At 54.4% G+C, this 26,799-nt stretch overlaps 3 protein-coding genes across 5 annotated transcripts in view; 2 read left to right on the top strand and 1 right to left on the bottom strand.

Annotated features, from left to right (window-relative positions):
• The window catches only part of KHSRP (KH-type splicing regulatory protein), an 11,641-nt gene extending 10,215 nt beyond the window's left edge, over nt 1–1,426 (top strand). The window contains exon 20 of one of the 2 annotated variants that reach the window (XR_011540762.1): nt 1,078–1,426. Coding sequence is in view for 1 of the 2 variants with exons in the window: in XM_070622728.1 (XP_070478829.1) it covers nt 407–415 (9 nt within the window). In the remaining variant the exon portion in view is untranslated. Of the gene's footprint in view, nt 1–406 lie in introns of both variants that reach the window. The other variant, XM_070622728.1, reaches the window with a different exon arrangement.
• Nucleotides 436–16,590, bottom strand: LOC103544177 (adenylate kinase isoenzyme 1). 2 transcript variants are annotated; one of them, XM_070622742.1, is made up of 6 exons: nt 16,478–16,590; nt 14,561–14,760; nt 13,599–13,712; nt 3,127–3,321; nt 2,231–2,379; nt 436–706 (listed from the first exon to the last, which is right to left on the bottom strand). In XM_070622742.1, the coding sequence occupies exons 2-5, from the start codon at nt 14,726–14,728 to the stop codon at nt 2,311–2,313; spliced, it is 546 nt and encodes a 181-aa protein (XP_070478843.1). In that variant the 5' UTR covers nt 14,729–14,760; nt 16,478–16,590; the 3' UTR covers nt 436–706; nt 2,231–2,310. The 2 variants fall into 2 exon arrangements, with proteins under 2 accessions (XP_070478843.1, XP_070478842.1); XM_070622741.1 differs by lacking the exon at nt 16,478–16,590 and adding an exon at nt 15,970–16,241.
• GTF2F1 (general transcription factor IIF subunit 1) lies at nt 16,130–26,799 on the top strand. The gene is made up of 12 exons (XM_070622730.1): nt 16,130–16,831; nt 16,915–16,961; nt 17,505–17,577; nt 21,376–21,569; nt 22,367–22,537; nt 24,145–24,329; nt 24,912–25,065; nt 25,152–25,333; nt 25,454–25,527; nt 25,604–25,742; nt 25,948–26,065; nt 26,156–26,799. Exons 1-12 carry the CDS (start codon nt 16,820–16,822, stop codon nt 26,358–26,360), a joined length of 1,554 nt encoding a protein of 517 aa, XP_070478831.1. The 5' UTR covers nt 16,130–16,819; the 3' UTR covers nt 26,361–26,799.

The raw sequence follows: 26,799 nt of genomic DNA, 5'->3' as shown, positions 1-26,799 counted from the left end.
CCTTCCAACCTACCTCACAGGGGTGTTGTGGGGACACCGTGATCTCTGAGATTGTTCATGTTGTGATGCGCCGGGAGCCGCCCGCCTTCCTGAAGACAGAGGGCACCCTTCTCCCTCCAGACCCTAAGCGCTTCTCCCCCCTCTCCCCCTCTCTCTCTGTCCTTCTGCGGCCCCTGCTTCTCTCCTCCCTGCCTTGGTGTCACTCTCTCTCTCATCAGGAGCCAGTCTGACTTCAGCCGAGTCCCCAGAGCACTTGACTAGACAGTTACAAACACATCCTTCCAGCCTGAGCTCACCACAGGCCCGGGAGAGGGGCTTCCTGGCCCCTGCTCGCCACCGTCCCCTCGTCTCCCGGCCCCACTCCCCTCCCCGTAGTGACCAATTCCTATCTCTTCCCTCTCCGCAGGCTCAATGAATCGAATGAATGTGAACTTCTTCATCTGTGAAAATCTTTTATTATTTTTCCATTTTGTTCTGTTTGGGGGCTTTTTTTTGGTTTCTTTTTTTTCCTCCGTTTGGCGAGAGAGCGACGGCTGCCGTGGGGGGTGCGGGGGAGCCCTCACTGTGAGTGGCTCGGAGGTCACTGCACGGGCAACGCCGGGCTCTCGCTCTCTCGCTCATTCTGTGTGTCTCACATGCTTTTTTTCCTTTCAAAATTCGGATCCTTATGTTGAGCCAGCCATAGAAGATAGCGAGAACTAAATCTCTGCAAAAAAAGAAAAAAAGAAAAAAAAATTTAAAAGCAAAACCTATAAAATTATATATATATATATATAAAAATCTCTATACCTCCCCAGCCTTCCTGAAACTGCCTTTTTCAGGGGAAAGCAATTCATTTTCTCCCTCCCACCCTCGGCCCTCTTCGTGTTTTTAAAATAAACTTTTGAAAAGGAAACAAAGTCCCTCTTGCTATTTCTTTTTTTCTAGTTAGAGCTGGAACATTCCCTGGACCAGGTGTTGCTCTTGCAGGAAAGCCCCCCGCCCCTCAGTGAGCCCCTCGGCCTCTGCTCCTCCTCTCTCTCCTCCTCCCACCCCGCTCGGCTCCCCCCGCGGCCCCTCCCATCCCCCCACCCCCAGGACTGGTCTGTCGTGTTTCATCTGTTCAAGAGGACATTGAAACTGAAAACAAATTGAGAACAAAACAAACAAAAAAATTGTATGGCAGTTTTTACTTTTTATCGCTCGTTTTTAACTTCACAAATAAATGATAAAACCTCCCCGTGTCTGCTGGGTGCCGTCTCTCTCTCTCTCTCTCTCTCTCTCTTTTTCTCCCTTTCTCCTTCTCCCCCTCTCTCCCCCCTCCTCCCCCTGTAGAGTTTTGAAGCAGCTGTTCGTTCTTTATAGATGTTGTAAAAGCCTGATAATGGTGATTGGAAATTACAAGCTTTGTGTTGTGTTTTACCTTTTTTTTTTTTTTTTAAGAAAACAGAATTACAAGAGAAAATAGTTTTTTGCAGGCGCGTTGTGCTTTCCTAACTCCCCCCCACCCCCCCGTTTTTTTTTGGTTAAATAAAAGTGCTTTTTGTCTAACGCTGCGTGCTGGCCGCAGTTGTGTTCATAGAGTTGAAGTGGAACGAGGCTGGCCGAGGAACGTGGGGTCTGGCCCCCCAGAGACTTGCCCCTTCTGGTCTTGCCCTGCAGGAAGGGAACGGGCTGAGCCCCTGCGGTGCAGCCTTCCCCCATCCTCCTTAGCCCTCTGGGGACTTGGGGAGCAAGGCACCCAGGGGCTCCCCAGGGACAGGTGTTCCCATGGCTGCAGTCTGCCACCACAGCAAACCCAGGCCGTGCCTCACGGGAGTCGACCTGGCTGTGGCCTATTTCCTTAGCGAGCCTGAGGTGGCAGCCTGGCCTGTGCATGGCAATGGTGCGGTTCCAGTGCCTGATGGCAGGCCCTGGCCTCCCAAGGACGAGGAGAGAGATGGGAGAGGGAGCTGAGGGGCCACCTGAGCTGTCTGACCCGGGCGCGGTCATCTGGAGGCATCCCGTGTGACTGGAGTGTTCATTTTGGACTTGTGGTTGAATAGCAACGCTTACAAGTGAGGTTTCACACTGAGAATCGGGGTGCACAGCAGCCCCCACAACCTTCCAAGTTTGTTAGCAATGTGTCCAATGGGAGTGTTTGTTGGTGGCCTGCTTCCAGTCGGGCCAGGAAGAGGGGTGCTGTCGCTCTGGGGTCCCCTGGGCAGTGGGCTCAGATTAGAACCCGGGGTCCCCTCCCCAGACGTCTTACCTCCTGGGCACTGTGCCCCCTGATGAGCCCCGTGCGGGTCCCCAGGGGACAGGGAGGCAGAGCCCCCACCGCCTTGCCTCTCACTGCAGGCTTTCGATGACGGAGCAGCACTTAGCAAAAATGTTTTCTGGAGCTTCTTCTGCCAAGATCTGGGGGGGAGGAGCAGGAGGGGTCAGTTCAGAGTCACAGCAGGGACACTGTCCACCCCTCTGACAAGGGGGAACAGGTTCGCAGGTCTATCAGGTGCTGATAAAGAAGCAGGAGGTGCAGCCCCAGGGCCGAGCAAGTGAGGACAGAGGGAACTGGGTCAGGAAGGCTGCAACACAAGGCCACGTGTTACTAACGGCTGGTCACTCGGCCACAAAAGCTGTGCGGAGAAGCTGTCCCTCGGAACAGGCCACGGGAGGGAGGAGTGTGCGGGGCCTCGCCCAGTGGCCCTTCCGTCCCGTCCTCGTTGGCTGGAGCTGGTTCCACGGGGCCTCGCAGTCCCTCAGCAGCCTCACCTCACTCACCTTCAGTCGGGATGGGATGGGAGCATCAGCAAAGTTCCCCATCTTCCTAACAGTGAAAAGTACGGGAACTGGGGGGGGGGGGCGGGGGCTCCCCTAAGAATGAAGATATCCCTGTTTTCCACCTTGAGAATCTGCACGGCTGGGTTTGAGTTGAGCTGCGGGCCACCAGTTGTCATAACACATTTTGTAGACACGTTCTAAAATGTATTTAATTTTGCAGTTTGGGAGCCAGTCGTTCTCTTTAGACCTTAAACGTTGTCCTAGCTGGGAGGCCGCAGCCCGAGCCCCAACTGCCGAATGGAGGAAGTGGGATTGCCCTGGGCTGCCTCAGCTGCACCTGCCCCCCCGGGGCTGGGCGGTGCCCGGCAAGCAGGGGGCACCTACGTTTCGGAGCAGGTTCTTCTGCTGGTAGAAGGTCAGGACGGGCTCGCTCATGGTGTAGTGCGTCTCCAGGCGCTGGCGGATGGCCGACTCGCAGTCATCTGCCCGGCGCTCCACCTGGCCCCGGCACAGCGCTCTCTGGACCATCGTCTCCATGGAACAGTCAAACACGATGACGATGTTGGGGGCCCGGCCCACCTAGGCATCCACAGACGGGGCTGGGTGAGGAAGAGGCTGGTGGGCACGGTGGCCCCCTGTGCCCCCACAGAGGTGGGGAATCTAGGATTGTATGGGCTGGGAAAGAAATCGGGCCCCCCGAGTCCATTTTCTTAGTTCCGAGTTTTCGTTTGACATGTTTATTTTTTGGCTGGGTAGGACATTGGTGGAGCTCATAAGCCAAACTACACCTACAGGAAAGAGGGAAGTCTCCTTACTGTCCCCAGCCGCCCAGTTTCACTCTCCCTGGAGGCAAGCAGGCTGTCTGTCTTTTGTGTCTCCTTCAGGAGCTATTTTAGGCATATAATGTATAAGCAAATCTGGTTCTCAAATTCTTTTTCCTCCTTTTTTTATATAAACAGTGAAGACTCTGCTTTACATGCACTAGAACTGGAGATGGTTCCATACTGGCACATTAGGAGGTTCCTGGTTCTTTTTAACCGCCATATAGTATTCTGCTGCACGAAGGTACCATAATTTACTTAACTAGTTCCTCATTGATGGGTATTTAAATTGAAAGATTCCTTTTAAGATGGATTGAAGCCATTTTCTCTTGCCTTCCTCTTGCCCAGACACTTTCACTGGGGAAGGCATGAGGGGCCCTGGCTCACAGCTCCACCCCACACCATCGATCTGCCCTCCCTGACCGGCCCCCCATCAGGGAGACCTTCTTGGCTCTCCAGGGCTGCCCACTGTGAGCTCCATCTCCTCCTACTTCCTCCGAAATTTTCTTATAGAACAGAATCCAACAGCACATTAAAAAAAATCACAACCGGGGGCTGGCCCTGTGGCCAAGTGGTTAAGTTCGTGCGCTCCGCTGCAGGTGGCCCAGTGTTTTGTTGGTTTGAATCCTGGGTGCGGGACATGGCACTGCTCATCAAACCATTCTGAGGCAGCATCCCACATGCCACAACTAGAAGGACCCACAGCAAAGAACATACAACTATGTATTGGGGGGCTTTGGGGAGAAAAAGGAAAAAATAAAATCTTTAATAAAAAAAAAAATCACAACCAAGTGGGATTCATCCCAGGAAAGCAAGGATGGTTCAATACAATTTACTGTATTAAAATCTTAAGTTAAAAAGTCATATGCACATCCTCAAACACGGAAAGGGCAACTGACAAAATTCAGCACGCATTCGTGATTATAAAAAAAAAAATCACCAGGAAATGATAAATTTATCTTCAGCCAGCATGTTACTTAATGGAAACTTGCTTTCCCACTAAAGTCAGGAACGAGACAAAATTGTCCACTTGCCACTACGACTTGGTGAGCGATGAGAGGGCTGGCCACTGCAACGAGACGAAAGGAAGCAATTCAAGAAACCACAACTGGAAAGGAAGAAGTAAAACCATGTCTGTTTGCAGACGATGTGATTACATTTCTGGAAAACCCAAAAAAATCAACAGATAAACTAGTACAGACTTGAGAGAATTCGATAAGGTAACTGGATATAGCATTAACATACGGGAGTCAATAGCCTACAAGAGTACAAAAATCCCCACTTAGAAATAAAGAAGAAGGCCCCATTTATACAGCAACAAAAATAAAGTATAAGATACTCAGGCAAAACTTTTCCAAAAATGTGCAAAGTCTTAAGGAAGATCTTTAAGGAAAACTTCAATAAAATATTCCTAAGTGACTCAAAAGGGGACTTGAACGAAAAGATGATATAAATGTTCTTGGGTTAGGAAGACGACATTATATAGGGGCCGAGTCTTCCTAAATTAGTTGATGATTTCAGTGTGACCCAAATGTGATAACATATATTTAGTGGATTTGGGTTGATTCTAACATTCATATACAAAAATAAATAAGCAGGAATGGCCAGGAGAACCTAGGCAAGAAATACAGCCGTGGGCAGTGGGGCGGGGAGGGGGCATTCAACCCTACCAGATAGAACCTAATGAAGCCGCCATAATTAAAACAGCAGTGCACGAGTGGACAGACAGACCCCTGGAACAGAAGGGAAAGTGCAGAAATAGACCCGAGTGATTATGGAAAGTTGGTGTATGGCTAGGGTGACGTCGCAAGTCAATGGAGAAAGGACAGACTTCATCTAAATGATGCTGGGACAACTGGACCGCAATTTGGGAAAAGATGAAATTGAATCCTTACCTCATTCCAAAAACCAGGATACATTCCAGATGGATCAGAGATCTAAATGTAAGAAAGAAGACCATCCAAGTACTAAAGAAACCGTGGATGAATTCCCTTCTAACTTAAGACTGGAAAAATTGCAACCTGTATCGAAAACGGCTAATATCCCTAATAGATAAAGAGTTCCTAAAAATCAAGAAGAAACAGACCAAGTTAGGGGGAAAAAATGAGCAAAAGATATCAGAGTGAGTTCCCAGAAAAAGAAAGGAAAATGGCCCCTAAACTTTGGAAAAGATGCTGGACCTCACTCATAGCAAGAGAAAGGCCCATTTCAAACAATCTTGAAAGACCATTTCACACCTAAGCAGGCTGACACAAACCAGAAGTTTCGCAGCACCCTCGTGGGTGTGGCTGTGAGGAAATGGGCACTTTCGTCCCTTGCTGGTGGCAATGCAGAATGAAGAGGAGTGCGGTGCTATCTAGCAAAACCATCTATGCATCTCTCTCATCAGCCATGCCACTCCTACGAACCCATCCTACAGATGCTAGCAAAAATAGGAGACACCATGCGAAGGTTCGTTAGTGCGGTGCTGGCCGTGATGGCAAAAGACTGCAGACAGCTTACTGTCTGTCATTAAGGTGTCCAACAACGTACACGGCCACACAATGGAATACTAGCTGTAAAAAGGAACGAGGGCATCTCTTGATGCTGGTATGAGGCCTTCAGGATATGTTGTAGTTAAAAAAAAAAAAGGGAAGACAAGTATATATAGAATGCTAGTTTTTGTGTGAGAAGGAAGGTCATACACACACACACACACCTGCTTTATATTTGCAAAAAGAAACACCAGAAGGACAAACCAGAAACGAACGAGCATGGTTGCCTATGGGGAAAGGAGGGGACAATTTGGGACAGGGACGATGGAGACAAGCTCTCTCTGGACATCCCTTTTTCTGTGGCTTTGACTTTGGAATCACGCTTAATATCAAAAACCAAACGGAAACGACTGTGTGTCAATGTCATACCACAGCTACACAGAGAAGAGAATTATTTCAAGCGACCTGGTGTTTTTATTATCCATCCACAGTGAGACCTATTATAAGAACAGCCAGAGCTGCGAAGAAATCTTAAACTTCCTCCCGTAGTTTGACTTTCAGGAGTTAATACTGACCTATTATTTGGAAACCGTTTTGCATCTAATGGAAAAATGCAAATGAGTGTGTTCATGGTTTTAGAAACGAAAATGTTTCGGGAAAGAGAAAAGAGAAGGAAAAACACCGTGATGTGAAGTGTGAACTGGAAATATTCAGTATGAACTTGCGGTTATTTGTTTTTCCTTTCGCAAGTGTGTGTTTCCTAGCTCCGTTCACTGGAAAGGCCTGGAAACGATGACAACCCCAAGAGCAATGAGTAGCCCGGGCACCCACGTTGGAGAAATGGCCAATTCCGGGACTGGGCAGGAAACGTGAAGGGCGGGGATGGGAAGCCTTGAGCCAGAAAGCAAGAGGACAATGAGGACAATGTGAAGAGGGGCTGTGTCTGGAAGGACACAGTGTCAGCCTGAAAGGGTTCCTCTTGGCCAAAGACGTGACAGCTTGAGCAGCAGCAACAACGAGAATACTGCCATTGATTGGAACCCATTAAATAGCGGAAGAAGCACGAGTTCGTAATGAGAGAGAGCGAACAAAATAACAAAATAACGAGCTTCGTTTCACCATCAGAAGTGACTGGGACACTAACTTCTTAGTCTGAACAGCGGCCGTGCAACGGAAGGAGTTAAGCATTTATCCCACTCAGCTGGAGGAACTGTGTCTCACGATGAGCCAGTGGCTCTCGCCGAGGCAGGGAAGTTCTTTAGGGAAGAATTTCCAGCAAATCAATGTGGAAAAGACGATCAGAAGAGAAAATTATAAGTTTGCAACATCAAATGAAATAGCTGATTCACATCAGCAATGAATGAAACCATGAGGGAAGAGGTCCATGGGGGCATTTTACAGCCGTCACTGTCGGACCCTGTACAGGTTTGCGAGGGCTGTCACAACCAAGTGCCATACACCGGGGGACTCGACAGAAATTCTGTTTTCCCTCAGCCCTGGAGGCTGGAAGTCCGAGATCAAGGTGTCGGCAGGGTTGGTTCCCTCTGACCTCCGAGACCTGTCTCCACGGCGTGTAGAGGGCCACCTCTTCCCTGTGTCCTCACGTGGTCGTCCCTCTGTGCATGTCTGTGTCCTCATCTCTTCTTCTAAGGACACCAGTCAGACTCGGGGGGGACCCACCCTAATGACCTCTTAAACACCTCTTGAAAGACCCATCTCCAAACACAGTCACCTTCTGGGGTCCTGGGATTTAGCGCTTCAACATAAGAATTTGGAGGGACTCCAATCAGTCCACGACAGACCTCTTCCTAGAAGTGTGACAACCGGGCAGATAGGAGCCTCTTGAAATGATGCAATACAAAAAAGTGTCTGATCACAGCAGGCCACACAGCACCGCCAAGCAGGGGACAGACCAAACCATCGAGGAACAGAGAATGTCACAGCCCCACCAGCATCAGAATTGGACAGAAAATGAACTCTGCGAGCACTGTGTCTCCCACCTTCTCAAGTCGGCCACCTGGACCCTGGTGAACATTCAGGGAGCTGATCCTTTTTTTTTTCTTGCTGAGGAAGATTCTCCCTGAGCTAACATCCATGTCCATCTTCCTCTATTTTGTATGTGGGTCGCCGCCACAGCACGGCTGATGAGTGGTGTAGGTCCACGTCTGGGATCTGAATCCGAGAACCCAGACCGCTGAAGCAGAGCATGCCAAACTTAACCACTCCGCCACGAGGCCAGCCCCCGATTCCTCTTAAATAACACATTTGAATACTTGTAAAAAATGAAATGACCACAGGAAGTGGTGTACCCACAACATGACTAACAATAATGTACAACTGAAATCTCACAAGGTTGTAATCTATCATAATATTAATAAAAAAATAAATAAATAAACTGACCACAGCAAAGGGATGACTAAACATTGCTGTGCCTGACTCACTGCCTATGAAGTGTGCTTGAAAAATGGAATCTGAGGGGCCGCCCCGTGGCCGAGTGGTTAAGTTCACGTGCTCAGCTTCTGCGGCCCAGGGTTTCGGTGGTTCGAATCCTGGGCACAGACACGGCACCGCTCATAAGGCCACGCTGAGGTGGCGTCCCACATGCCACAACTAGAAGGACCCACAACTAAAATATACAACTGTGTACTACGGGGATTTGGGGAGAAAAAGCAGAAAAAAAAAATGGAATCTGAGTCCCGAAGCTGACTCAAGACACACCACCAATTTACAGGAAACGCAGAGGAGAGAGGAACACAGTAAGAAATACTTTGCAATCAGCAGAATCCGCGATATGCGAAATAAAGAGAACGAAAGACTCGGTTTCTTAATAAATAAAACTGCAAGGAAAAAAAAAGAGAGAGAGAGAGATGGGAGGAGCACGTCACCTACAGATGCCAAGAAACATCAGAGAGAGCCGCCAATGGCAGTGGGTCACCCTTACTTAAATCCTGATGAAAACAGGATGTAAGAAGAGACAGCCTTTGAGATGTTCACAGAAATTGGAATACTGATGGGTTATTTGATGGCTTGAAGGATATTAAGGTGTGCTAATGGGAATGTTACAATTGTACAAAAGTCTTCATCTTTTTAGAACTGTATGTTCAAACATTTATAGGTGAAAAAAAAAAGCAGATGTATTGAACCTCAATCCGAACACGCCTGTAGTTAACGTGTAGAGGGTGAATGAAGGATAGAAGGAGACAAGTTAAATAATACCATGAGAGGCCGGCCCAGTGGAGTAGTGGTTAAGTTCACATGCTCCACTTTGACGGCCTGAGGTTCGTGGGTTCGGATCCCAGGCACGGACCTGGCCCTGCTCATCCAGCCACAATGTGGCAACGTCCCACATATAAAATAGAGGAAGACTGGCACAGATGTTAGCTCAGAGACAATCTTCCTTGAGCAAAAAGAGGAAGATTTGCAACAGATGTTAGCTCAGGGCCAATCTTCCTCACCAAAAAAAAATAATAATAATTAAAAAAAAATATCGTGAGGAAGGAAGCACTTGGAAAAATCGCAAACACAAGACTTTGTACAGGATAATTAACCCAGATTTTCAATGAGTCAAGGGCAGCAGGAAGCCCAGAGGACTGCCTGTCTTGGGTTAGGAGAGATCTAGCAAGGCGTGGACCTCATTGTACTCGAAATGCAACCAACTTGGCATCAAAGAGACATTTTTAAGACAGTGGGAAAATGTGAATGTGGACTGGCCATCAGTTGGTCTCAAGAGATTCACACTCATCATCCCGGATGCAGTGGGACGAGAAACACCCACGATGGGATCCGGGATATGCTTCAAAACACATCCTCGGGAATGGCGACCAGACACGTTGGCCTGGATCAAGTAGCGTGGCCAGGCCGTGGTAATGGCTTCATCTGGCTGTGTGGAGATTCCTGCGCCCAGCCCAATTTTGTGCGGGTAGGAAATGTGGCATCGCGGAAACACCAAAGATTTCCTTGCTGGCTGTTCCGCTCAGGAAGCATCGAGCACAAAGGCCGCCAACACTTCTCTTTCCTGGTGAGGTCTGCGACCCGGGGTCTCCATTCTCTCCCGCGCTTCGGAGCACGACGCTTTGTGGGGTAAATGTTCATCGACTGACTTTAGCCGAAGTTTTCCAGACTACATTCCTGTTCACGGCCAGCGCTGTTATTTAAGACTCTGAATTCCCCCACCTTCCTTTTTCTACTTTCTTTTTTTTTAAAGGCAGTGATGGCAGTTTGGTAGGTGGAAAGTGACTGTCACTTGCTGTGAAGGAAACTGTAAAAACTAATACACATCAACGCTAGCACCCTGGTTCTGATACTGGACGCCGGATGAAGGGCACGAGGGGACCTGTCTCCCACCTTGGCAATTTCCCGTTAGGCTCTAATTCATAAAAAGTTTTTAAAAATATGTAATTATCTGAAAATGTTCTTCCGTGAACCCCAGAACATGGTCTTTTGTCCCTTGGGGCAGGTGACACTTTGGGAGAAACATTGGCCCAGATAACGGGCCCCCTGTCCCTGGGTGTTGTTGGGAGACCGATCACAGATGCTGTAACACACTCCAGCCTGACTGGAGTCAGCGGAGCTGCCCCTGCATTGTCTGGTCCTCCCCACTGCCCCTTGAGCGCAGTGCTTCCTGGGGGCTTCCCGCATATTCACTCGACATGCGGCCCACCCCGGGCCAGGCCGGGCCCTCAGCAAACAGCCACGGGCCTCCCGCCCTGGAGCTCGTGTTCTCAGCACAGGGGCAGAGGAACCTGATGCAAACTCGGGAAGAGACGGGAAACTGTCCTGGGAGTAAGTTCCACCCCCACGGAGGAGATGCTTGTAGCCTTTCTGTCCACGCTCGTGGAACATGGGGAAACTGAGGCTCGGAGGGCCGACCCGTTCATGCGGGCTGCATGCGGATGGAGAAAGTGGCTGAGTGTGATTTGAGCCCATCTCACGGGGTCCAAAGCCAGTGCCTGAGCGAGGCTGGCCCCACTCCCTTCCTTCCCCACCTTCCCTCCTTGGGCCTCAGTTTCCCCAGCTGCAAAATGGGGGCGTTGGTCTCCTGGGAACGTGGAGGTGGCGTCCACCGGTGGCCTCCTGTGAATTTCAGCATGTTGGCCCCAAAGAGCTCACGGGGGGTGGTGTTTTGAGTGTCCTCAGAGACAGCAGGAACGAAAAAGGGAAGAATTCCTAGGTACCATGTTCTTGTGGTTCTTGTGGACGTCTGTTCTGGAGCTCCAGCCTCAAGCCAGACCGACTCGCCCCAAACAGAGATGGTCTAAACAGACGCAGGAGCCGGTGGGATCAGAGCTGGGGGATCCGGGGACACCTTCCAACGCAGGCTCTGAGGCAGGGGCCGCCACAAACTCAAAGGCCTCACGGAGATCTAGAAAATTCTCCTCAAAGAAAACGCACTCTCGTAACACAGAGCCCTGTTGTCTTTCATGTTCTCACTCTGACAGCCACCCGTGTGCAGGAGGAAAGCCCGTGTTCTGTTCCTGTTAGCGTGAAGCCACAAGGCAAGCAGGATCCTAAATGGCGGATGACGCCCAGCCTCCATGATGCAGGAACTGCGTGCAGGGGGACCACGGCCAAGTGGAGAGGGCACACCCCATCTCCGGTAGAATGGTGGCATGGTTAAAATGGGGGGCTCGCAGCTTGAATCCCGGGCTTAAGTCCTGCCTCCACCACATAAACTGTGTGACTCTGGGCAAGCACCCCGATCCCTCTTTGAAAAATCAGGGTCCTAACACTGCGAGACATGTTCTTCTGGAATGTTCCAGAAGATCCAAGTTCATCCGTGCAGCATGTCAAGAACAGCGCTGGGCTGGGTAAAAAGCTCAGGACGAAAGGCCAGCCTGGTGGCATAGTGGTTAAGTTTGTGCGCTCCACTATGGCAGCCCAGGGTTTGGGGATTTGGACCCCAGGTGTGGACCTAAACACTGCTCATCAAGCCACGCTGTGGTGGCATCCCACATACAAAATAGAGGAGGACTGGCATGGATGTTAGCTCAGGGCCAATCTTCCTCACAAAAAATATCTTTAGGGGCCGGCCCAGTGGCGCAGCGGTTAAGTGCGCACGTTCTGCTTCAGTGGCCCCGAGTTCGCAGGTTTGGATCCTGGGTGTGGACATGGCACCACTTGACACGCCATGCTGTGGTAGGCGTCCCACATATAAAGTAGAGGAAGATGGGCACGGATGTGAGCTCAGGGCCAGGCTTCCTCAAAAAGAAAAAAAAAATTTAATAATAATAAACCTAAGCCTTTAAAGGAAAAAAAAAAGCTCAGGACGAGTTCATACTGCTGTTGCTATGGGGACATGCAGGCCCCACGTTGCCAAGTCAGGCAGTTTTCAAGAGAGGCTGGAGTTTTTGTGGCATCTCCCAATTTTTGAAGGTTGGCCACTAACTTATGAAAAAAAAAAAAGCGTTAAACACTGCAGAGTCCAAACTGGACACATCGGTGGGCCAAACGGGGCTCGAGGAGCAGGAGGTTGGAGCCTCTGTTCCCAGTCTTGGGGCCACTCGTGGAGTCTGTTCAGCTGGCATTTACGACCAGGCGCTGGCCCAGAGCGGCCGAGGGCAGAGAAATCCGCCACCCGGCCTTTGCCCTCGGAGCTCCCAGACCAGGAGAGGGAGCTCATTATCTTCATCACAATGAGCCCGACAGACCGGCTTCAATGGACGTGGGAACAAAGGGCAGGGCCCCACCCGTGCATGGGGACAGCTGCCCCAGCCCCGTGACCTTTGTCTGACACCCTCAGTGCACCTTGCTCCTCCGAAGGCATTTCCCCTCGAAGCCCGCCAGTTCCAGGAAAGCCTGGAGGCCTGCACGCTGCCACAGTTTCTCTCTCCCTGCTCAGCCATTTCCAGATGCTCCGGTCCCAGCCGTTCGGGGGCCCGGATGGGCCTTTCCCTAAAGTCAGCGAGGCTAGGGTGTAAAATAACCTGGAGAAATTCGCTCTGACTTGCCTGGCGCCGGCTGGCTCCTCTTCGCCATCGCTCGGTTCCCCCACGTCCCCGCTTCAAGGGGGCCACCTGGACCACTCAAACCCCACCCCTCTGGGACGGCATTCTGTCTTCCGTTCTTCCCTGGGCTAACCGCTACCAGAAATTTCTCTGTTCTGCACATTCATGGATTGCTCCCAGCCTGTCTGTTGGCATCTTAAGAGCAGCCACCGCGTCTGTCTCGTGAACTCCCGAGGACAGAGCCTGTTCTCAAGAACTATCTGGAGACAGATGGTTGAATCAATAGACGAATGACCAAATATATTCCATCTTTACGGCCCAGAGATGATGCTAAACCCACTTGCCACTCTGGGCAAACAGTTTATCTCCCGGGTGCCAGGAACTGTGCAGGAAGATAGTGAAATGACTTTGTCCCTGCCCTCAGAGAGCTCACCAGCTACTCACCCCCGTTCTAGAAGCTTCCAACAATCTCCTGACTGTCCCTTGATAATAGAAAACTCTATTTCCCTCTCGTCATCTCCTCTCTACGGAGTCACCCCTTCGGATCTCCATCCAAGGTGGGGGCGAAGGAACAGCCTCGTGCCTCGCCACCCCTCCCACACTCTCGGGTCACTCACGATGCGCTCGAACTCCTTAGCCTGCTTCAGCTCCCGGGGGAAGCCGTCGATGAGGAAGCCCCGGCTCTCCGGGCAGGACAGCATGTTGTCGCTGATCATATCTAGGATGACACCCTGGGAAGGAAACGAGTGACTGGACTCAGTGCCCGGGGGCCCCTCACCCACGCGGTCACCTCGGTCTGCCTCGGTGTGGACCTCAGGTGAATTCCGGGAACACCTGCCCCGCCCGGCGCCCAGGCTTCTGAATCTGCTCTGAGGCCCTGGGGCCTCCGGAAACACTTGTGAGAACTGGGCACAGTGACCATCTGCTGGGCGGGGGTCTGCCATGTCCCAGGCCTGCTGGTCTCATTTAGTCATTACTACCACTGACAGGTAGGTCCTTGCTGGCTTCATTTTACAGGTGAAGAAAAGAGTGCAGAAGGGCAATGATATATGCCCAGGGTCACAAAGGGAATAAATACTAGCTAATTTTATCGAGTGCTTCTTTTTTTTTTTTTTGAGGAAGATTAGCCCTGAGCTAACATCTGCTGCCAATCCTCCTCGTTTTGCTGGCCCTGAGCTCACATCCGTGCCCATCTTCCTCTACTTTCTATGTGGGACGCCTACCACAGCATGGCTTGCCAAGCAGTGCCGTGTCCGCACTTGGGTTCCGAACCGGTGAACCCTGGGCTGCCGAAGCGGAACGTGTGCACTTAACCACTGCGCCACCGGCCAGCCCTGAGCCCTTCTTAAATGCCAGGCACTCTGCCAAGTGCTTTACAGGGATGACGTCATCCAACCATCACCACTGCAGATTTTGGCTGGGGGTCCAGCTGGTCTCCCATTTGACGGCTGAGGACCCGAAGGCTTAGCCCAACAAACCAGGTGCCAGGCCAGGAGCCACGGCCCCCACGGGGCCTTCCCAGGAGGTTCGTCCCCACCTACCCGGCTCTTCCCTCTGCCCCTGCACCCTGATCGCTCACCGTGGGCACCAGGAGCCCCTGCAGCATGATGTCACGGATCTTCCGGCCCCGCCGGCTGCCGCACTGGGCCTCCTGCCGCAGCAGCTGGCCCAGCCCCACGTGGCAGAAGCCGTACTTGGTCGCCATGTTCTTGCACTGCGTCCCTTTGCCGCAGCCTGGGCCGCCCATCACGAAGATGATCAGAGGGGACTTGAGAATGTCTGCAGTGCCCAGGGAAGAGGGAGAGGGGTTGGTGCCTGTAGGGGCCACCGATGTGACGGTGTCCAGGGCTCTGTGCGTTTCCTTGGGTGACACTGGACACAGGTCTGCAGGCATGCCCACTTTTGCCCTGGGGTGGCATCTGGGGGTGTGCGTGCATGCCCAATGGTATACCCAGGCATGTCACGCGTTAGGGCTGCTGGCGGCTTGCTGTGAAGGAGGATGTGACCCTGAGCAGGCCAGGCCCTTTGCACGTAGCATCTCCTTGACGTATCCTAACGACTCTATCATCCCATTCACAGTTGAGAAACTGAGGCCCAGAGCGGGGCCTGGACTTGCCCATCCCCCTGACTCATCCGATACCACCCTCCCCTTCCTTCACTCCGGTCCAGTCCCCGTGGCCTCCTTTCTGTCCCTTGAACTTGCCAAACGCATCCCTCCCTTTCTGTTCCCTCCACCCAGGAAGTCCCTGCCCCACTGCCTTCCGGTCACAGCTCAGCCATCAGGCCTACTCTGAGCTCCGTCTGAAGAACCTCCCCGCCATCGTTCCCTGTCTCAGAACCCCATTTCCTCCTCAGCGACGGCCACCACCAGTAATGATTCTGCCTGTTGACTTGTTCTTGTCTCCCCAGCCAGACTCTGTTCTCCGTGAGGACAAGGACTATTTCTGTCTCGCTTGTCCCTATATTACTAGTAGATGGCACAGTTCCTGACACAGAGTAGTGGGTGAGGAATAAATAACTGTCCACGGCTACCAGACCCGTCTAGGGAGTACGGTAGTTAATGTGGCAATTTCGGTGTCTTGCTTCTGGCCCCCTTGGCTTAACCAACTCCTATGCATCCCGCAGGGCCCAGCTGAAACCTCCCCTCTTCCCTGAGCCCTCAGAGCCGGCAGCCCTTTCCCTGTGGCAGCCCTGCTCCCTACTGGGTTGCAGATACTATTTTCTGAGACTGTCTCCTCCACTACACTGTCATCTCCAAGAGGATAGGGAGCTGGTTGGACACATTCACCGTGGATTGCCCAGAACGCGCTCGAGCGGATCAATGAATGGCTGCTCCGTGAGCATGCGCAGTTGTGTTACTACCACAGTCGGGGCGGGAGCGGGGCGTGTGCACACCCAGACTTGGGGGATGGGGCACTGGTACCTCCCCCCTGCCCTCCGCAGCCTCCTTCCCTTCGCCCAGTAAGCCAGCCACCCCTGCGACGTTACCCTTCTCCTGGGGCCTCAGGGGCCTGCCCATCTGGGGCAGCTTGGACCTGCACAGACCCATCCCGCTGGCGGCCCGTGGGGTGGTCGCGCCCCATCCCCACCCAGGCCCTGACCCCTCCCTGCTCGGCTCAACGTCACAAGGGCCCCGGCCCGATCATTTAGTGAGATGACGGGGACCCCCGGGGCAGGGGGAGGAAATGAACCCCAAAGAGGCTCGGGGGAGCTGCTGCGGCTGCGAGCAACCGAGAAGGCCTCCGTTGCTATGGTGACGCGGCCTCCTTGGACTGACTTCCGGAGTGGGGTGGCGCATGCGCAAAGCGCCCGAGAGAGGGCGAGGGGAGCTGGTTTCTCCCTCCCGTCCCAGCATGCCCCGCGGTCTGAGAGCGCTGACGACACGGGGAGGCGACCTCAAGCGTCAGGATCAGATTGCCCGCGCCATATAGAGAGGTCAGCGAGAGCGCCAGCGACAGAGGCCGCTTCCTTTAGCTCAGACTCTGCCTGGGCTTACCGTTCTGAAAAGGGACGGGGGCACAGGTGACAGCGCGTCGACGGGTCCACGACCGCGGAGGAGGTTGCCATCGCGACGCGGCCCGCGGAAGACTTTCGCTTCCGGGTTAGGCGACGGCGCAGGCGCAGACGCTGCAGTCGCGACCGCCGTCGGTGACGGCCCGCTGAGCTCCGCTTCCGGGTGGATTTTCCCAGGATCGGCGGCGTGTCGGGCTCGGGCTCCTCGATCGGGGCCAGAGAGGAGACACCGCGAGGGCGGCTTCCCCGGGACTGAGGGACGCGGACCCCGCGGGACGCCAGAAGGACCCCGATCGGGCTGGACCCGAGCCACAGACCATCGCCCATGGCGGCCCTGGTGAGTGTGCGGCGGGGTTCGGGAGAGTCCCGGCGGCGGCCTCTGCAGCCCCTCACTCACCGCCCCGCCTGCTCTCCCCGCAGGGCCCCGGCAACCAGAATGTCACCGAGTATGTCGTTCGAGTTCCCAAGTAAGTCCCTGACCACACCTCCCACTACCCCCAAAAAGCGATTAGAACCCTGCCGAGCCTCCAGGCGGGCACGACCTGAGGCGGGGCTGGGCTGGAGCTGAGGCCTCCCTATGGGCATCCCTGGTTTTTGAACGGAAGGATGAATGAATGCATCAGTAGGTTCATGCGCAGTACGATGCAGCCCCCTGGCCCAGCATCTCCTCTGCCGGGAATGCCTTTTCCCGAGCTGTGACCCCACGACTCCTGTGGATCCTACAAAACCCAGTTCTAGTATTTTACTCCTCCAGGAAGCATTCCCTGCGTGCCCGCCCCCCTCCCCAGGGTCGAGTTCCCGGTTATCCCTACATCTTGGGTTCCCACCTTCTGCTCTTCTGCATGGGGTCGGGAGAGTAGGATCCGGCTTCCCTGATACACTGGGAACCTTTGAGGTCTTTGGTGGGTCCCCAGCATCGGCCGGCACAAAGGGCTGAGCCAGGGAGGGTTTGTTGAATGAATGATGGATTGGTTGATTGACTGAGCACTGCCTCTTCTTGCCCACTCCAGAAACACAACTAAAAAATATAATATCATGGCCTTCAATGCAGCTGATAAAGTCAACTTTGCGACGTGGAATCAAGTAAGTCCTGGTTCGGAGGGCGTGAGAGAACCCGATCCTGGGCTTGGCGGTTGTAATAGTCACTAAGGCATAGTTTCCTCAGCTCTCCCTGAGTGGAGGTGAAATGATGACTGAGGCGCAGGCTGGGCTACTGGACATCCTGTAAGATTTGTCAGGCCCCACAGGAGGCCTTCTCCTAAAAGGAGAACATATGGAAGTTGTGCCCATTGATGGGCATTTTGGGCCTAGATTTATCTGGGCAAGAGAGGGGGCTGCATTCTACAGATGGTCTCAGGTGCCCCGTTGCCCGAGGCTCTGGGAAGGACTTTGGAAGCTGTCTGAGTCTGTTCGGGAGAGATCGCGTGGCTTGCAAACAACAGAAAGTTAATGCTCACACTTCTGGAGGCTGGGTGTCCAAGATGAAGGTGCCAGCAGATTTGGTGTTTGGGGAGGGTGTGCATCCTCATTCATGGCTGGGCGCCTTTTCACTGTGTCCTCACGTGGCAGAAGGGGCAAGGGAGCATTGGGGGATCCTTTATAAGGACCGTAATCCCACTCACAAGGGCTCCACCCTCACCTCCCAAGGCCCCTCCTCCTGATTCCATCACCTTGGGGGTTAGGTTTCAACATAGGCATCTTAGGGGGACACGAGCATTGAGTGTATCGCAGAAGCCGTTAAAGGGTTTTAAACAGGGAAGTCGTAAAGTGGCTGCTGTGGGGTCAGGGGCCGATAAAGGGAGGCCACAGCTCTGATCCTGGTGAGCGATGGTGGGGCCTGGGGCACGTGGCACTTGTGAGAAGCGGTTGGATTCTAGTGTGTTCTGGAAGTGGAGCCAACAGGGTTTGTTGACAGATTGGATGTTGAGGTTACAGTAAGGACCAGAGCAGAGTTACAGACCACGCCGTTCACCGAGTTGGGGAGGGCTGGGGAAGGTGCAGTTCGGATGGAGCATTTGGGAATTCCCTTCCGGGCATCTTACAGTCCAGCCGCTTGTTAGGCCTCAAGGAGGCGACAGCGACTTAGCAGTTGGAGATCTGGGTTGGGAGACTGGGTGGAGGATCTCTGTGTTTTGGGGTGGCAGTTAAAGCCCCAGAGACTGACCCCGCTTAGCAGAGGAGTTGGCCAGAAGTCTGAAGACACCAGCTTCACACCCTCCCACCACTGGGTGACTCTTACTGCTCATCGTATTTATGAACAGTCTTGTCTTTTTTTTTTTTTTTTAAAGATTTTATTTTTTCCTCTTTCTCCCCAAAGCCCCCCAGTACATAGTTGTATATTCTTTGTTGTGGGTCCTTCTAGTTGTGGCATGTGGGACGCTGCCTCAGCGTGGCCTGATGAGCAGTGCCATGTCCGCGCCCAGGATTCGAACCAATGAAACACTGGGCCGCCTGCAGCGGAGCGTGCGAACTTAACCACTCGGCCACGGGGCCAGCCCCGAGCACTCTTGTCTTTTGACTATTTTAAAACATCACCTCTTGGGGTAGACTCTGTGGCCTGGTGGTTAAGTTCGGTGCGCTCTGCTTCGGCGGCCCAGGTTTGGTTCCCGGACACAGACCTACAACACTTGTCAGTGGCCATGCTGTGGTGGCGACCCACATACAAAAGGGAGGGAGCTCAGAGTGAATCTTCCTCAGCAAAAAAACAAAAGCAAAAACAGAAGCACACTGCTGCCTCCACTTGAGCCAGTGAGAGGCGATAGCTCCCTGCCAGTGTGGACACTCCAGCTGTACACACATTCATACACAAACTAACACACTTTTACCCTCTCCCCCAACCCCTGGCCTTGTCTGCATTATGCAGAGAGGGTACAATGTTTTCAAACCCCTGATGCCTCAGTGGGGGGACATTCTCTATTGCTGATCATCCACTAGAGATGGAAGCCACCTTTGGGGACACCCTGCCCCAGACACTCTTCACCCAGAGGAGGAAGTTGATAAATATTCTGGGAACACACCACCCCCCGTCCCTCATCAAGCAGGAGAGCACCCCCCAACCCTAGAGAACCCAGAGGAGCATGTCCCCTAGTCACTCACCTGTGCCCTTGGAGGAGCCATCCCCCTCGTCACCAGTCACCTAGAGGAGGTACAGCGCCTGCATAGTTATCACCTCGTGAGCCCTGTGACCTCCCAGCCACTAGTAACTCTGGGGGTTACACGTGTCCTTTCCGTAATCATCATGGGGGGCATCTCTCTGTCACTAGTCACCCCTTGGTTTTTGTTTTTTTGGTTTTTTTTTTTTTGAGGAAGATCAGCCCTGAGCTAACATCTGCCACCAATCCTCCTCTTTTTTGCTGAGGAAGACTGGCCGTGAGCTCACATCTGTGCCCATCTTCCTCTATTTTCTATGTGGGACGCCTACCACAGCATGGCGTGCCACGCGGTGCCATGTCCACACCCGGGATCCGAACCAGCAAACCCCAGGCGGCCAAAGTGGAACGTGCACACTTAACCACTGTGCCACCAGGCCAGCCCTGATCACCCCTTGTTTTTGTCACCTGGGGGTCATCCCCCCCTAAAAACCTAAGCACAGAGATGCATTCCCCTAAGATTCTCATTACCTGAGGGGCACACTCCCAAAAAAACGAAGGGGAGGACTACATTCCCTGGAGAAACTCATCTCCTGAGGTTGCCACCCCTTTATCACTAATCACCCCGGCGGGGGGGGGGGTACAGTCCTCTAAACACCCATGAGTCCCTCACTAGTCACTCATCACCCACAGGCAACTTTTTGGCAAAAACCCCCTCCGAACGCATTCTCTCAGCAGCCGCCCCCTGAGACCCTCCCCTGGGCTGAGGGTGAACAGGCCAGACGGGCCCTGCCGTCCGAGGGTGACTGCTTTTTTTTAAGGGCCAGCTAATAATGATGTTCAGCTTTGTCAGCCAGACAGTCTCTATTGCAACTACTCAACTCTGCCGTTAGACTTCCGTCAATGAATGGGCATGCCTGTGTGCCAATAAAACTTTATTCACAAAAACAGGTGGCCAGGGGCCAGTCCCGTGGCTGAGTGGTTAAAGGTCCATGCGCTCCACTTTGGCAGCCCGGGGTTCACAGGTTCGGATACCAGGCACGAACCTGCTCCACTCATCGGCCATGCTGTGGAGGCGTTCCATTCCTCAAGCAAAAAAAGAGGAGGATTGGCGATGGATATTAGCTCAGGGCAAATCTTCCTCACCAAAAAAAAAAAAAGAAAACAAAAACAGATGGCCAGCCCACAGGCCATAGGTTTCCACTCCACTTCCTGGAAGCTTGTAGGGTCTTTTTGTCCTCGAGGTCTGAAGTCTCTCGACAGTGGGAAGTATTGTGGGTCACCTTGCCTTCTTCAGTTAATGTGTCTTGGCACTTGTTCCGTACGGCTGCCTCCTCTTTTTGGCTGCACCACACTCGATTGTACGGAGGAACCCCGGTGTATTTAAGCCGTTCCCCATTGGCGTGCGTTTAGATTCACTTCCAGTTTTTGGCGGCAGCAAGCTGTGCAGCAGTAAATAACCCTGTGGGCATGTCGTTTCCTCCTCCGCCGTCTGGAGGAGGATCCCTGGGGTAAGCAGTACGTGCATTTTGAAATTTAATATCCTGCTAACTTGCCCAGAGATTGCAGTTTGGAAAACCTCAGCCTTAACTTTTCATTTGGAAATAATTACAAACTTAAAAAGAGCAAAAACGGACACAGGACAAGGCGTAACTCATCTCGCTCCGCCCAGGTTCGCGGGTGCCCTTTTGCCCAGGAGAGAGTTGGCTTTGAGGGTCTGTGGCTCAGCCTGGGGGGAGTCGAGGGGGCAGGCACCCCCATGAGAGGTTCTGCTTCCTGCCCACCCCCCCAGGCCCGGCTGGAGCGGGACCTGAGCAACAAGAAGATTTACCAGGAGGAGGAGATGCCCGAGTCGGGTGCGGGCAGCGAGTTCAACCGCAAGCTGCGGGAGGAGGCTCGGAGGAAGAAATACGGCATCGTCCTCAAGGAGTTTCGGCCGGAGGACCAGCCCTGGCTGCTGCGCGTCAACGGCAAATCGGGCAGAAAGTAGGTGGGGGCGGCGGGGGCCCGCCTGCATCCCCCTCGCGCCCTCACTCTGCTGGGGGGACATCTCTGAACTTCCATGTCCCATCTGTGCAGCGAGGGTGACAGCATCCTTCCTCGTAGGGTTTTATTTGTGGAGATGCACTGAGTGGATGCTCGTGCAGGAGCGCTGAGGGCCAGGATGCAGGAGGCCTGGGGACCCGCACAGCAGGGGCCACCGGGGGCCTGGGGGCGTGATCACAGGGACACAGGTCAGGTGGATGAAGGGTGCGTCAGGCACAGCGGCACACACAAAGGCACCAAGTGGCCAGCTGAGCCCCAGGGACTGTCACAGCATGTGACAGTGACAGAGGGCGAGTGGATCGCACAGCATAGTGATGCCAGGATGCAGCCGCTCTGTGGGCAGGCTGGGGCCCAGGGTTGTAGGCGGGGAAGGGGCATTAAGATTGCCCAGACTTTTAAGGCAGAAGAGGGCGAGGGCAGAGGCCGGGAGGAGGCCAGCAGTGGTTCAGGCTCAAGGAGTCTGACCACAGGGTCTGTGCCCTTCGTGGCTCATCTAACAGTCCTTCCAGAAAGGACCACGCTACGTGCAACACGGAGCCCTGAGCCGGCCCTGCGTGGTGGGGAGTGCTGGCCCGGCTCTCGACATGGAGGGCCAGCTTCAGACAGTTGAAGGGCTAGCCTCCCAGTCTCGGATTTTGCTCCAAGATCCCAGGTCGCTCTGGAGGGTGGCAGGCCTGGGGTTTCAGGCAGGCGGGGGCTGGTTGGGAGGGCCAGACAGTGACCCCGGCTCCCTGCAGGTTCAAGGGCATCAAGAAGGGAGGCGTGACAGAGAACACGTCCTACTACATCTTCACCCAGTGCCCCGATGGGGCCTTCGAGGCCTTCCCCGTGCACAACTGGTACAACTTCACGCCGCTGGCCCGGCACCGCACGCTCACCGCCGAGGAGGCCGAGGAGGAGTGGGAGAGGTGAGTAGGGCGGGGCCGGGAGGGAGGCGGGATGCCCATGTTGTCACCTCTGATTCCCCAGCGGGGAACCAAAGCGATTGGATGTGGGGTGTGTCACCATAGCTTTGTGCCCAGCTGGGAGCTGGGGACTCTGGGGATCAAGTCAGACCCCCACCAGACCCTCAGGGAGCTCCCAGTGCAGTGGGGAGACAGACGTGAAACCCTTGGGGACACACAGGGCAGTGCGAGTGCCAGGGAGGTGGTGGCTGAGCTGAGCCCTGAGCAGGAATTGGCAGAGCAGGGGGCTGTCTCCCCGGCCGGCTGGGCTTCCCCCAGGCAGGCGGTCCCGTGGCTGGATCCACTGCAGGTAAAATACGTATAACCTAAAATTTACCTGTTTAACCATTTTTAAGGGTACAACTCAGCAGCGTGAAGCACATCCACATGCTTGTGCCATCATCCCCTCCATCCGTCTCCAGAACTTTCCATCTCCCCAAACGGAAGCTCTGTCTCCATGAAACACTGACTCCCGCCCCTCCCCCAGCCCCTGGCCCCCCATCTACTTTCTGTCTCTGTGGCTGTGGCTCCTCTGGGGACCTCCTGTGAGTGGACCACACAGTGTGTGTCCTTCTGTGTCTGGCTCACGTCACTGAGCATCACATCCTCCAGGTCCCTCCACATAGCAAATATTAGTGCTTCATTTCTTTTTAAAAAAAAAAAAAAATTAGGGGCCAGCCTGGTGGCACAGCAGTTAAGTGAGCACATTCTGCTTCGGTGGCCCAGGGTTTGCCGGTTCGGATCCCGGGTGTGGGCATGGCACTGCGTGGCACACTATTCTGTGGCAGGCATCCCACATATAAAGTAGAGGAAGATGGGCACGGATCTTCCTCAGCAAAAAGAGGAGGATTGGCAGCAGATGTTAGCTCAGGGCTGATCTTCCTCAGAAAAAAAAACATTAAAACATTTTACAATTGTAATAAAAACCAAAAGTTATCATCCTAACCATTTTTAATCATACCATTTGGTAGTGTTTTTTATTAATTTTTTTTTTTTGAGGACGGTTAGTCCTGAGCTAACATCTGTCCCCATCCTCCTCTACGTTATATGTGGGACACCTGCCACAGAGTGGTTAGATAAGCGGTGTGTAGGTCTGCACCCGGGATCCAAACCGGTGAACCCTGGGCTGCCGAAGCAGAGCACGTGAATTTAACCGCTGTGCCACCAGGCCGGCGCCAGTAGCGTTAGGTACATTCACATCCTTGTACAACAGAGCTTCCTTCTTTTTACGTTACCCATGAATTTTGCTCATGCTTTTAGATACAGTCCTAAGACTCTCATTTAGTATGGTCTCATTTTTAAAAAACTTTCATCACTATGGTCCGTGGAAACACCAGTATCCCTTGTTGTGAAAAAGAAGGCCCCCATCAACTCCAGTAAAAACAGACGGCCGTGAATACGTTGTGCAGACTCTGTTGCCTGAGAAAGGCCCTGAGCCCGAGAGGGGCTGGGACGCCAACACCACACCACACCTCCTCCTCGAGAGACGCAGGGCAGAGAGGGCACTGGAGAAGGGCCGGCCCCTGGAGGAGGCCCGTTGTCAGCCCGCGCGCCCCTGCCCCCGCCCACAGGAGGAACAAGGTCCTAAACCACTTCAGCATCATGCAGCAGCGGCGGCTCAAGGACCAGGATCAGGACGAGGAGGGCGAGCAGAAGGAGAGGCGTGGCCACAAGAAGGCCAGTGAGCTGCGCATCCACGACCTGGAGGACGACCTGGAGATGTCATCCGACGACAGCGAGGCCAGCGGCGAGGAGGGTGAGGCCAGTGGAGCCCCCAGGCGGCTGGCGTGGGCGGCGCAGCCCCCAGATCTGTGCCACGTAGCAGTTTACCACAGCGGCTGAGTGAGGACACGGGGAGGTGAATGCCACGGAAGGAAAAGTGGGGTCACTCACGGTGCCCCTGGAAACGGGAGTGGGCACAGCGTGCCACACAGGGGGGTTGGAGGCAGCTAGGAGCGACAGGAAGGCCTTGCCCACAGCCTCTGTGGGGGTTTCCGTGGAAAGGCAAAGCAGGGCAGGGTGAGCCCTTTGAATAATTCCAGTGGGCTCTGGGCAACAAGGCTGGTCCCCAGTTGTCCGGTCTGGCCCTGGGGTGACCCGGGGCAGGGATAGTGGCCCTGGGAGTGAGGGTTAGAGAAAGGGAGTGGCCGGGGGTGTAGAGTTGGCAGGGGTTCTTGGTTTCCGCCTGAGAGCTGTGCCTCTTGGCGAGCCCTTTGCGTGCTTCACGAATTGGCTGGTCCTGGGCATCTCCCCATCGGCAAGGCCCCCGAGATGTGCAGACGTCATCGAATATACCAAGCATGTGAGCGCCCAGCCCAGCCCCGCTCCACTTCCCCAGGTGGCAGAGCCCCCAAGGCCAAGAAGAAGGCGCCGCCCGGCAAGGCGGGCAGGAAAAAGAAGAAGAAGAAGGGGTCGGATGACGAGGCCTTCGAGGACAGCGACGACGGTGACTTCGAGGGCCAGGAGGTGGACTACATGTCCGACGGCTCCAGGTGAGGCAGGCGGGAGGCGGGTGTGGGACCCTGGGCCGGCCTGGCGGACGCGCCCACTCACCCTCTGCCCGCTCTCTGTCTTACAGCAGCTCCCAGGACGAGCTGGAGGGCAAGCCCAAGGTCCCCCAGCAGGAGGAGGGCCCCAAGGGCGTCGACGAGCAGAGCGAGAGCAGTGAGGAGAGCGAGGAGGAGAAGCCGCCCGAGGAGGACAAGGAAGAGGAGGAGGAGAAAAAGGCACCCACGCCTCAGGAGAAGAAGCGGAGGAAAGGTGGGCTCGGCATTCGAGGATCCAGGCGCCCCTACTCCCTCCCAGACCCCCCGTATGTGATAGAGCTGAGGGTGGGCCCAGGGCTGTGCGGTCCTGATGCCCCTCCTCCACCCCGTGCAGACAGCAGTGACGAGTCGGACAGCTCGGAGGAGAGCGACATCGACAGCGAGGCCTCCTCGGCCCTCTTCATGGCGGTAAGGCCCAGCCTGGGGTGGGCGGCGGATGGAGTGTCTCTTTCCAGACTCACATCTCCAGCCCTGATCTCTGCAGAAAAAGAAGACGCCCCCCAAGAGGGAGCGGAAACCGTCAGGAGGCAGCTCGCGGGGCAACAGCCGGCCTGGCACACCCAGCACAGAGAGCGCCAACACCTCCTCGACGCTGCGGGCCGCTGCCACCAAGCTGGAGCAGGGTGAGCGGCCTTCCTGTCCCACTCGCCCCACCATGACCTCTTGACATCTGTCCTTGGTCTCCCCGTTCAGCATTGGGAGTGAGGCCAGATCGGAGGGCAGAGGCCCATCTGCCCTGAGCCCCTTCTCCCCATAATCCTGCACCGCCGGCCTGGGGCCCCCCAGGGGTCCAGCTCCCAGCCCCAAGACTCAGCCCCGTTCCCACAGGGAAGCGGACCAGTGAGACGCCGACGGCCAAGCGGTTGAGGCTGGACGCCGGGCCACAGAGCCTGTCCGGGAAGTCGACCCCCCAGCCCCAGTCCGGGAAGTCGACCCCTAGCAGCGGGTAAGTTGGCAAGGGTGGCAGGGGCCAGGCCAGGGTGCAGGGGAGCCCCTCGCTGATGCCCGCCTCCCCACCCTCCACTCGGCTCCTCAGGGACGTGCAGGTGACCGAGGACGCCGTGCGCCGCTACCTGACGCGGAAGCCCATGACCACCAAGGACCTGCTGAAGAAGTTCCAGACCAAGAAGACGGGCCTGAGCAGCGAGCAGACGGTCAACGTGCTGGCGCAGATCCTGAAGCGCCTCAACCCCGAGCGCAAGATGATCAGCGACAAGATGCACTTCTCCCTCAAGGAGTGAGCAGCAGGCCCACCCTCCCGCCCAATAAACAGGCTCTAGTCTCTAGAACGTTCCGGCTCCTAAATTCCGCACGCTCGCCGCCTCGCGTCCCGCTGCACATCTGTCACCCTCCTCCTTGAATCCCGGGCCCCCCAGTGTTACCCATTCTGGAAAAACCTGAGCAGTGTTCTCCTCAATTTACTCCTCTCACCCTCTCTAGTTCCTCCTTCTGGAACCTTCAGACGCCTCTCAGAACTCTTCCTCGCTTTATTGCTCAACCTCTGTCTCATTGGCCGAGCCTCTGCCGCACGCTGGGTGATTTCCTCGGCTCTGTCTTCCATTTCGCTAGCACTCCCTCCAGCTGTGGCCTGTCCACCGCTAACCCATGAAATGCGGGCACAGCTCAGAGATATAGCGGGTTCGGTTCCAGACTATCACAATAAAGCAGATAGTGCAATAA

Source organism: Equus przewalskii, chromosome 6 (assembly GCF_037783145.1).
Source record: "Equus przewalskii isolate Varuska chromosome 6, EquPr2, whole genome shotgun sequence".
Classification (NCBI taxonomy): Eukaryota; Metazoa; Chordata; class Mammalia; order Perissodactyla; family Equidae; genus Equus; species Equus przewalskii.
The sequence above is the reverse complement of the archived record's forward strand: the minus strand, read 5'-3'. Positions and strand labels throughout refer to the sequence as shown.

What these genes read in the sequence shown, in the direction of transcription:
- LOC103544177 (XM_070622741.1), bottom strand. Translation starts at nt 16,030, where the DNA reads ATGGGTCTGTGCAGGTCCAAGCTGCCCCAGATGGGCAGGCCCCTGAGG. An exon ending in AGGGGCTCCTGGTGCCCACG is followed by an intron (nt 13,713 to 14,560) that starts GTGAGCGATCAG and finishes TTTCCTTCCCAG; the next exon opens with GGTGTCATCCTAGATATGAT. An exon ending in CTAAGGAGTTCGAGCGCATC is followed by an intron (nt 3,322 to 13,598) that starts GTGAGTGACCCG and finishes GTGGATGCCTAG; the next exon opens with GTGGGCCGGGCCCCCAACAT.
- GTF2F1 (XM_070622730.1), top strand. An exon ending in TATGTCGTTCGAGTTCCCAA is followed by an intron (nt 16,962 to 17,504) that starts GTAAGTCCCTGA and finishes TGCCCACTCCAG; the next exon opens with AAACACAACTAAAAAATATA. An exon ending in CCTCGGCCCTCTTCATGGCG is followed by an intron (nt 25,528 to 25,603) that starts GTAAGGCCCAGC and finishes TGATCTCTGCAG; the next exon opens with AAAAAGAAGACGCCCCCCAA.